Source organism: Oncorhynchus masou, chromosome 29, assembly GCF_036934945.1.
Source record: "Oncorhynchus masou masou isolate Uvic2021 chromosome 29, UVic_Omas_1.1, whole genome shotgun sequence".
NCBI classification, from domain to species: domain Eukaryota; kingdom Metazoa; phylum Chordata; class Actinopteri; order Salmoniformes; family Salmonidae; genus Oncorhynchus; species Oncorhynchus masou.
In genome coordinates this window covers 35810435-35822322 of record NC_088240.1, presented here as the reverse complement: position 1 = coordinate 35822322, position 11888 = coordinate 35810435, and the positions used below count along the sequence as shown (strand labels likewise).

The 11888-nt window shown below is 40.8% G+C and overlaps 1 protein-coding gene across 1 annotated transcript in view; it reads right to left on the bottom strand.

The window, feature by feature from the left end:
* LOC135519414 (aryl hydrocarbon receptor-like) overlaps positions 1-11503 on the bottom strand; it is a 46706-nt gene extending 35203 nt beyond the window's left edge. Inside the window, exons 1-2 of the mRNA XM_064944627.1 lie at positions 10923-11503; positions 4573-4760 (exon numbers count right to left, since the gene is read on the bottom strand). Of these exons, the coding sequence (XP_064800699.1) occupies positions 4573-4760; positions 10923-10981 (247 nt within the window). The 5' untranslated portion in view covers positions 10982-11503. The remainder of the gene's footprint in view (positions 1-4572; positions 4761-10922) is intronic.
* Positions 11504-11888: the final 385 nt, after the last annotated feature.

The following is an 11888-nucleotide window of genomic DNA, read 5'->3' as shown; positions in this document are numbered from 1 at the left end:
CAATTCCTCTGCCAACGCTCCGGCTTTGATGTCTGTTAACCCTCAATGGCTGCCATGTTAAGATTGTTGGAGTTGGTTTTTGAATGATTAGGCATCTTATGAGTCACTGGACATTGATCTGCATGATATAGAACCAAACATTTGGTATGTGACTGTCCCGATCCCAGTCAATCATTGTTAAGTAATATGGGCCAGTGGCCAACACTTATGTAAATTCCACCTCTGCTGTGCTCAACACTCAATTTATCGATACGATTAAGTGGCAGCCTGTGATGTTTGAAGTAGTATCCATTACATTTTTTATATTATAATATGCTGTGTGATTTGGGGATGTGATTCCTCTGGGGGGGGGGGGGGGGTGTAACGTAACGACTGTTGAGGATGTGCTCTTTCCCTTCTATCAGATTCCTAGCATGCCATGCACTCTTCAGTAGCTTACTCTCGCCAATGTGCCGAGAGCAGTGAAACATACCTGTCTGTTTCAGGACTCTTTCCTTCCGATTATCATCACCACAACAACACAAGGTAAAAAAGAGTTAAAGATTTGATGATCTGAAATTCCAAGAAAGAGAGTTCGAGAGATGGACCACAATGACATGGTTCCTTTTCCGAGATACAGTACTGGCTCAAGACAGATGCTGATTGGAGTATTGAGCTATAACTTATGTCGTTTTCTTTTTTCTTCGTCTCAGGAATTACGTTAGCCATTGCCTGTTTATGTAAGTATTTTTATAGCCACGTTCCCTATCATAGCAATGACGTAACAGAGAGATTCACTGATGTATGGTATTGAAACTATACAGCATGATAACAAAAACATCCCGTTATGTTGTCTACCAAGGACATTACCGGCGACACGTTTGTTGTGTCTGCGTCGAAAGTAAAAATGGCCCCAAAGGCTTCAAATATTTAGGTGACCCAGGTTAGACAAACAGAGTGACAGGGGCAGGCCTGGGCACATTTCTACAGATGCAACAACATCTTGATTTATTCATGTCCGCGCTCTGTGGCTGTCCTGCTGCCAACCCACTAGGGGAGTGCAGACTTTCAACAGTACATAAAAATAGTCACGGAACAAGGAAACACAAGATAGCGCTTTCAGATGTGTTTACAAATGGCCCTTGTTCAGGGAAATTAGCTGGAATCAGGGCCTATCGTGCCATAGTAGGATTGTTGTGATTCTGGGAGCCAAAGGAAGGCCTAGTACTGCTGTGTATGCTGCGTTGGAGATTATAGTTCAATTGTTGTCATGTTGTTATGTCCTGGGTCAGCTGATGCTCTGCAGCCAACCACACAACTTTTCCTCTAGCTTTTCCTCCACAAGAGTCTTGGGTTTCTTACGGCATCTTTGTTACCTCCTTGGGTTATTTTCACACTGACAGAATGTACACAACACCATTCATTCACTAAGTCCTTAACTACTTTGTAATACGGAGACTGCACTGATCTTTAATGACGTATAAGTTCTTAATTGTCTGTTTACAGTGCATGACTTGGGATGGAAGAAATGCAGGAGCTGTCTTTTTCCAAGTGAGACCATTAGATTATGTTAACTGAAATTCACACGTTGCATTATGCTATAGAGATCTCTGATTATTCACTGTAAACAGTTTACATATTTTCCATGACTTCTCCATGACTTAACACAATTTCATGACTATGATTATAACCTACATGAAAAAGTAAGTCTTATTGGAACCTACAAAGCTGCTGTGTCTGATCCCATGTAGACCTACCACCTCCTGCTGTTGTGCCCTTGATCAAGGCACTTAGCCCCCCACATACAGTTGAAGTCAGAAGTTTACATACACTTAGGTTGGAGTCATTAAAACTTGTTTTTCAATCACTCCACACATTTCGTGTTAACAAACTATAGTTTTGGCAAGTCAGTTAGGACATGTGTGCATGACACAAGTAATTTTTCCAACATTTGTTTACAGACAGATTATTTAACTTATAATTCACTGTATCACAATTCCAGTAGGTCAGAAGTTTACATACACTAAGTAGACTGTGCCTTTTAACCGCTTGGAAAATACCTAAAAATGATATCATGGCTTTAGAAGCTTCTGATAGGCTAATTGACATCATTTGAGTCAATTGGAGGTGTACCTGTGGATGTACTTCAAGGCCTACCTTCAAACTCAGTGTCTCTTTGCTTAAAATCAAGAGAAAATCAAAAGAAATCAACCATGACCTCAGAAAATAAATTGTAGACCTCCACAAGTCTGGTTCATCCTTGTGAGAAATGTCCAAACGCCTGAAGGTACCATGTTCATCTGTACAAACAATAGTACGCAAGTATAAACACCATGGCACCATGCAGCCGTCATACCGCTCAGCAAGGGGACACGTTCTATTTCCTAGAGATGAAGGTACTTCGGTGCGAAATGTGCAAATCAATCCCAGAATAACAGCAAAGAACCTTGTGGAGATGCTGGAGGAAACAGGTACAAAAGTATCTATATCCACAGTAAATCGAGCCCTATATCGACATCATCTGAAAGGCCACTCAGCAAGAAAGAAGCCACTGCTCCAAAACCGCCATAAAAAAAGCCAGACTACGGTTTGCAACTGCACATGGGGACAAAGACCGTACTTTTTGGAGAAATGTCCTCTGGTCTGAGGAAACAAAAATAGAACTGTTTGGCCATAATGACCATCGTTATGTTTGGAGGAAAAAGGGGGAGGCTTGCAAGCCGAAGAGCACCATCCCAACCGTGAAGCACGGGGGTGGCAGAATCATGTTGTGGGGGTGCTCTGCTGCAGGAGGGACGGATGCACTTCACAAAATAGATGGCATCATGAGGGAAGAAAATTATGTGGATATATTGAAGCAACATCTCAAGACATGTCAGGAAGTTAAAACTTGGTCACAAATGGGTCTTCCAAATGGACAATGACCCCAAGCATTCTTCCAAAGTTGTGGCAAAATGGCTTAAGGACAACAAAGTCAAGGTATTGAAGTGGCCACCACAAAGCCCTGACCTCAATCCTACAGAAAATGTGTGGGCAGAACTGAAAAAGTGTGTTCAAGCAAGGAGGCCTACAAACCTGACTCAGTTACACCAGCTATGTCAGGAGGAATGGGCAAAAATTCACCCAACTTATTGTGGGAAGCTTGTGGAAGGCTACCCGAAATGCTTGACCCAAGTTAAACAATTTAAAGGCAATGCTACCAAATACTAATTGAGTGTATGTAAACTTCTGACCCACTGGGTATGTGATGAAAGAAATAAAATCTGAAATAAATCATTCTCTCTACTATTATTTTGACATTTCACATTCTTAAAACAAAGTAGTGATCCTAACTGACCTCAGACAGGGAATGCTTACGAGGATAAAATATCAGGAATTGTGAAAAACTGAGTTTAAATGTATTTGGCTAAGGTGTATGTAAACTTCCAACTTCAACTGTGGAACTGCGCTGTTAGTCACATGTTGTCAACATCTGGTCAACCCTCCATATGGAGAGTTCCTGGGTGTGCAGCCTTGGTTTTTTCAACATTACAACCAAAAACCTTTGTCTTTGTAAAATGATTCCCTCATTCAATAAATCACAGATCAAATGGACAAGGTAGACTACTTCAAGCACAATATCTAACTCGGCATGTTAATATATAAAGCTCAAATATTCATGTTTCGGGGGAGATCTATGCACAGCAAGTTATTTGTCAATTCACTTACATGGCTACTGTTTAATAGAGGGGAATCCCAGCTTTCCAATGGTACAGATTTATTTAGGCTCTACCGTGCCAGTGGAAAGGCAACAACAAACTGAATGCTTAGTTAGCTATAGTTAACTAGTGACATAACTGCTACAAGCTATGTTTTGAATTGGTGATCAAGTTAGTCTGTCGTTATTTTATACCTGCTGCTGTCGATCTTAAATAAATACAAGCATTACGCTACACCCGCAATATCATCTGCTATAAACATGTGTATGTGACAAATAAAATGTAATTTGATTTGAAATGTTGCGCTCTCTCTCCTTGCGCAATGGCCTACTCGCACTGGTACACATGCAGAACCACAGACATGTACTGAAGGATCATTCCTATAATGGCTGATATGTTGTTTTAAATTTGTATTTTTATTGATTGATCATATTTAAAAGTGTGCCTTCATGACTTACATGAACAACAATTATTCAACTAATTTCCATGACCTTTGATGACCTTAAAAACCATAACTTGACAACTTGGTACAGCGTCTCATGTCATTCAGGCTGGCACATTTTCAATCTGGTTCAATCTCAAACAGCCTACTGTCACTCACAGATTCACAGACTAGCTGAAAATAAACTTGAACAAAGCGGAATCAGGAAATTAATGCCTACTCTCCATTGCTATTCAATGAAGATCCTGCCTTCATTCTGCTTTGGTCAACCTTTTTTGCCTCGGTGTGTGAATCTGGGCCAGCGATAGGCTACTTTGCTTCTATAGAGGAGTTGGTACACGGTTCCCCAAAAATGTGAAGTGCCGGTATGGCATTCCGGACAGCTCCGGCCCAAGTCAAGCAATGTTTGTTTGATTAATTTGGTACTTGACTGGCACTTGAGCTGACACTCACCTTTGAAGAAGCTCTTGACCTTCAGGTACCCAACGCTGAGGCGGAGCACGGAGAGTTTGTCCAGGCGAGAGCACACATCCTCAGGGAATGGTAGAAGGCCCGTCAGCCTGTCCAGCTCCCCGTTCAGCCGATCCCGGTGGCGTTTGGAAGGGTTCGACTTGACCACTTCTGGAGCAGAGGTTTTCTTGCTGAGGGGAAAAGAGACATTATCGTTGTGGTTAGTTGGTTGTAAAATGCACTGTACTTCATAATGGCCAGTGTGCACATCATACTTTAGACTTTAGCTTACCTAATATATGTCAATGGCACATGTTATTATAGCTAAATGTCATAAGCTTTAAATGCTTGGCATGAGTAACATCCACTAAAACAGCTTCCTGTGATGAAATAAGAAGCATGAATCATTTAACAAAGGGAACATTTCGTAACACTTTCATAAGCAGAGGGGAACAGGAACTTTAAAATCTAAATGAACCAAGACCGACTCACTTCAGTCATCCTTGCCTGCAGGCCCTGCCAGGGCATAGCATTTTCTGAGTTTGGGGTACGATAGGGAGGTACAGTTCGTAAACAATTTGTTATTTTTTGAACAACTTCAATTTCTTTTTGCAAGCGACTCTTTCATTTTAGTTGATCATGTGACCTGCTGCTGGCCGTAATGAGTGAAACAGCAGGATTAAAACGAGCTCCCCCAGCTCAGCGGCTCCTACCAACAACTGTCTACCACGTGCACACAGAAAATAGTTCATGCTGCAGACCGCATAGAGAAGGAAAGGGCATGTATAGAACTCATAACTGATTACATGGTGCAAAAACGAATGCAATTAATTGATAATTGTTTGTTATTGATGGACACAGCTTTCTACCGAAACATACACAGGCTGCCTCTGCTCAACACTCGAATTTGTGAACGAACTAATCATTTGGGGGGCTTCTGGAGTTTGTTGTGCTAATCTCCCTCGCACAGCCAATCAATGGCATTGCGTCAAGACTCGTTCACAATATTGTCCATTTGCGGCCGCAATTAGAACTTGTTTCAAAGGTATCAAGAAATAATCTTATCTGTATGCCTAGCAATCACAAATGTACATAGTTTGAAGCACACTTTCAGAATTCTCAGTCACAGATGACAGCTCCAATAAGCCCCCCGTGGCGAAGTAGAGGCTTGTAGAATCATGATTCTTTCACGTTTTTAGTCCATCGTTCGCCGGTAGTGGGTCCTGCGTGCTCTAGGCATTACTGAATCAAATGAACAAATTCATGTTTTTTTTTACTGAATAAGTTGAAAAGTCGGTAAAAACAGCCAAACTTCCCATCACTGGTGTATGACACACTAATAAAAACATGAACAGTATCGAAACCCAGTGAGCAATAGTGGTGCGCCGCATACAGTATTGAAACCCACTGAGCAATGTGGTACGCCACTCTTGCCCGAAAGCAGGAAAGACGATGCAACTCATAAACGTGACTAATAAACATAGTGAAGCACACTGTTTTATAATGGGAGTCATCATGCATCATTAGCCTACTGCGATAGGAGTCCGACGAGACAATCGCAGCGCCTGAGGCCAGAGGGATGGCCTGCTTTAAGTAGAAAAGCGTTGAACACCCTTCAGTGCAGCTGCTGGCATGTACTATACAAATATCACTCCTCTCTACAGTTTATCGAATATTAAACGTCCTGCAATGCAAAAAAAAGTCTGTAGTGGAATAGTGGAAAAATTACAATTAACAAAGATGGAGAGTTATTAATGTCTACAAACGTTCACATCTATTTAATAATTCCAATGCAACCTTGAGGACTTAAATTTGATTTTTTTCCACTGTGTCAAAACCAAGTATTTTTGGCCACATCAGAGGCTACTCATGGTCTTTGTTTGTTTTGTTGAGCTCATGTTCTATTTCACTTCAGGAGCAACTGTGTGATGAAGTCTTGGGACCACCATTGTTGACCACCACACATGTCATTAATTGCAAATCAGACACACATGCTCAGGCTCAAGCCAAGCATGCTGGGACTGGAAGAGAGGGAGGGAGATGACACATACCCTAAACCCAAACCATGGGAGTCAGAAGGCTACAACACCCCTCACACCTGCTGGAGCAAAAGTGCACGACTTCAGTACACCATTAAACGTTTTCAAATGTGGGTTAAGGGTTGGAGGAGTGGCAGCTGCTATTTATCTCAAGGGCTTTGTTCAAACAGTGCCTGTAACACATACTGTAACAGTAAGACAATGAATCCTCAGGGGACAAAAAGCATATTCACACCAACTGGAGAAAAACCATGATAAGTGGACTATATAAGGTTTTAATCCATTTCAATACAACAGTCCAACTCAACACAAGACCCAACCCAAACTAGTGTAGGCTAGTGAACAGCAGGAGATAACAGCTGCTGGTCAGGTTCAACAACCACACATCTCCCCTTCTCCCAAATTCAAGGGTTCCACCTTCCTCACAGAGCTGTTTCTCCCATACTTTGTGTGACTTTCCCATTACAGAAACTGCTGATGATCATAGGTATAGTTTTTTCCCCCTCTTCCCTATTGAATTTCCTGCAGGGAATACAGCCATAATTCAATTCCCGGCCATAGACCCAAGCAATACCTAACCAGAAATAGAGCAAGACTGACCTCACTTTTCAAAAACGCCTGCGGAGACAAATGCCAGTATTCAGACCCATTTTTTCCACCTTCGGTTGCAGTGCATCATGGGACTCCAGACATCAGGGCAGTCATTGTTAGAGTTCGAGCAAACTAGGTTTACCTCATCTCTCTCTCTTCCTCTCTCATGGATAGTCTATTTAAAGTGCAAAAAAACATGGCTGAACCCAAAGACCCTTCACTCTGATTCAAAGGGATTCACGTTGCACAGAGTACGTTGTAATGCAATCGGCATGCTTTTGTCTGCTCAAAGTGGGTGGCTTGGGGATCATGAAAGAATTTTGAACAGGCTGAGAATACATCCAAAAATGTGTAGGATGCACCCACAACTACAATCATGCAATCAGATCTAACAACTTTGAAACCATGGACTTATTCAGCCACATGGTGGACTGGAGTGGACATTCACTCAAACAGCACATGACATTTAGCATAAACAGCACTGAAACACTGTAATGAAGGACAGCTTACTACACTACAGAAACACTGAAGGAAAGGCTACACACACAGAGAGCTACTTTATTTCACAATATCCACTCGCCGACATCTTCCTTCCATTTATCTGTTCCTGAGGTGCTCTGAACATTCCTTCCACCTAAGCTCTGTTAGTTGCGGATGAAAATGGATCGATCTGTTTCATCCTCTATGGCTCCACACCACCGTAACGTATGGACACCCCACTTCAAGTTGTCCTGTAGCCAGCCAGGAGGGCATCTCTCCTGGCAAGGAAACTGAGTGAGTCCCCCTCTCCACGAACCCCCAGGGAGCTGCAGTCTGATCAGCTGATCCCTGCCACTAGAAAGACTGAGGGCTGCTGCCTATACGAAGAAGAAAGCCTGGCTATGAAGGCTGGTATCACGATGGTATTACCATCCTTGTTACTCTGTTCAAAGAAACTGTCTCTTGTCTCAAACTAAAACCCATTCCCCAGATCAGGCGGGGCAGCATAAAAGAGACAGTGTAGCGTTATTAAGCATTATTTAAGGATGAAAGTAGAGTGGCGGTTTTTCTCCACATAAACAACAGTAGCACGCTCAGGTACATTATTAATCTAAACGTTTGTTAAAATATGTCTTTGGTCTGACATGTAGGCTGCAGTTAGAACGAACTGGTCCTAGTGAATTTCTGTTGTGGCCTAAGTTCAGCTGAGAACAGGGACTTGATGTATACAGTTGAGGCTGTTGTGGAGGCCTCCTTGTAGATATGAGACAACCATAGAACAATAAGCCACTATGCTGTTGTGCATAAGATTTGTTTTGGCTTTCTGCCTCACCTCTATCAGCTAGACTGTGTGTACACACACACACACACCTACCTTTCCCCCATTGTTAGCTAGTAGAGACATACTAATCCCCCTACCTCGCTGTTGGCCAACAATAATGTTGACACCAGCAGAACATGGTAAGCACTCTCATAATAAGCTTTTTGTCGTGTTCTGAAACAGATTAACAACTGTAACACCATACAAATCATTGGAAATCTACTTATGAACAGTGTGTTCTGCCACAAAATTGAACATTCAATAATACATTTCATCTTAATCATCCGTAACTCTCTCACACTCACAAACAGATACAAACAAACACATGTTACTTAAGCTACCATGCAAACACACAACACACACCTTCAACACAATATTTCCCACAAAGACTTTAATGACCTTAAGGAAATAATTAAGTCATATTGTCACACAGTGGGCTCTGGGAGTAATCACAACCTGATGTAGAAATGTCTCAGATATACTGTATATGTTAAACACTTTACATCAGGTAGGCAACTTAACTATGCAATTACAATAGTACTAATGTGTAAGTTTTCCATGTACTTTTCAATTGTACATTTAGAGGCCTAACAGAAATATCTGTCATTTATATTGAAAGAATAGTTACAGTTACTAAAAATATAATATTGGATATCTTTACTGTAATGCACATATTTGGTCTAACATGATTAGGCATATGTAATGCACATATTTGGTCTAACATGATTAGGCATATAACCACTTGTAGAATGCTTTAACTTACTGAAAACACAAGGGCAGAAACGTATGAAAGCAATGCCGTAGGCCTATGAGCAAAGGCAAGAGAGAAAAATTGACAAAGAAATGAGAGATTCAGATGGACAGAACCATTTTGGAATGCTACTATGCAGTGACCACAGTTTTTTTTTTACAGTCAGTCTCATGGTGCCTTTGTGCTGCAAAACCCAGATGGCTGTCCAGGAAACCTTAGGCCTCTCTGAACAGCCCCACATCTTCACAAAGACAGAGACAAACGTCTGCACAGGCACAGGCCTAAAGTTACTTATTTTTGATGTGGGATTTATACTGGGAAAGGTCTATTTGAAAAAACTGTATATGATTTCACTAGCATGGAGAACATAGACGTCCAACAGACACATGCCCACAAGCACACATGCACATATAGCTGTAACACATTCCATCAATTTTGTCTGGTTGTTTTGACAAATCCAACATTTCATGCCTAAAGAAAATGCATTTAGAATGCATGAAAATAACAGCATGAAGATGGTAATGAACTAATAATAACCTGGTTAAATCAACGTTTTAACATTTTATTTTTAGGATATATTATAGTAAGCAAAGGTATCTAGGTGTTAATAATTATTCATGCACGTGAAACATTCTCAATACTTTATTGCAATCATTAAAATAAAGTGGAAACGGTGGAAAAGTACAAACATATTGCACCGCTTAAGTTTTCCATGAAGGAAAAGTTGTTTTTTTCCAGCCAAGCTATTAGTAAATCTTACTTAGTCGCGAAAAACAGCATTATAAAACATACGTGTCTTTTGTAACTGGGTTGTGTAATAACAATGCGTGTCAAAAAAATATGCTTAAACGAAAAAAGTAGAAAAGACGCAGAAGTGTTTTCGCATAATGAGACGAAACCGTATATCAGATTACAATAACATACTTCAGGCCAGCGATCATCCCGCGCACCCCGCCCTCCTTTAAGCATCGCGTGAGAGCGCAGCCGACTCTCAAACTTGATTGTGATTAATGCAAGAGTACTATTTCCATGCCAGACCAAAACTATACACGATGAGAGATTCTTAAGGTGACCCGGTGAAAACTAAATGGAGGCACAAGAACTTCTGGTCAGGCATACATTTACAGCAACACATCAACACAACACACATGCACTATTACAAGCTTTGCGTGCGTAAACGTGAGACTTTATCCACTGTCTGTGTAGAAAGAAAGCCAGTTACCCCAGAAGAAAGAGTAGGAAATTAGCAATAGACCAACACTAATAACCATTTATGAAGAAAATAATCCAACAGCACGAAGTAAATGATTATATTTAGCTGCATGGATAAATAGCCAATAGCCAATAGCCAGCTTAGACATATTAATTATATCTCACCTGGCTATTGAATACGCCATTGAATTGGCTGTTACTGAAATTACATCGAACGAGAGTTAAATAACTCACTTGACATTATAATGTATGCAATGCACACATTGTATTTGCATTAGCATATTCGTGAGAAATTGCATTATAAAATGTCAATATATTTGGTGTATATGGTCGGGAAAAGACATGTTGCAAATGTTAGAATCATGCACGATTCTGTAGACTATCTTGCTCATGCTAGACCTAAATCGAACTTCCCAAAACATTTATTGTCTGGTCAAACAGGTTTAAATGACATCCTTACGTTTTCTGAACGGGCTTCTTCCGCTTTTTGACAGCATAGACTCCAGCGTTACTCAACATGGTGACGCTTCTGCTGTAAATCGGCTATAAAATGTTCAAAAACACCAACGAAATAACATTCACTGTCTTCCTCACAGACAGTTCTCAAATAACAAGGGAAGTTAATATCCAGACATAAGTGAATCTCTTCAAAGATAATTTGTTCTTAACTGACTTGCCTAGTTAAATAAAGGTAAAATAAATGTAAAAAACATTTAAAAAATAGAGAGGTCTCTTTGTAACGCAGATCTCCTGCAACGCGACGTAGACAGACCCAGGCGGTCAAAGTCGACCGTGTTAGATGCGCGGTGAAAATCCAGAAGTGTTTGGGGGATTAAGCAACTTTAGGAAAATTCTCCTGAATGAATAGCCTAATATGTGCGTGATCCTGTTCTTTTTCCGTGAGAAGTCCAGTCTCTCCAGACCCCCAAACAAACAATAAAATACTTATTCTAAAGGGGTAGATTTTGCCGTAGTCCAACCCAACTTTTGAACAGCTTCGGAGCTGCTCTTTTACAGCAGGTAAAATTGGCCTATCGTTTTTGGCATGGGGCGTTGTCAGGAAATCATACACGGACAGTCGGAGCACTTTTAAGGTGGACCAGAATAGAAGTGGATACCGGAGAGCAGTAGAAACAGCGCAAAGAACTCCCTAAATTTGTCGCGTGCATTAAATCGATTATTAACACATTCATTTTCATTTGGAAGTCATGTGCAGTAGAATCAGTTAAACATTTACATTTGCAAGTAATGCTATTCAATCATTTTAGTAACTACAGACTTATAACAACTTTCGATATGACATGCACAAATAATATAACCATGTAGGCCAATGCTTATCCTCTAACATGCACTAAAATATAATTTGGTTCAATTTGTGATGCTTGATGTGCTGCAAGTCCCGCCTCTCCCATCTCACTGGTTTTTA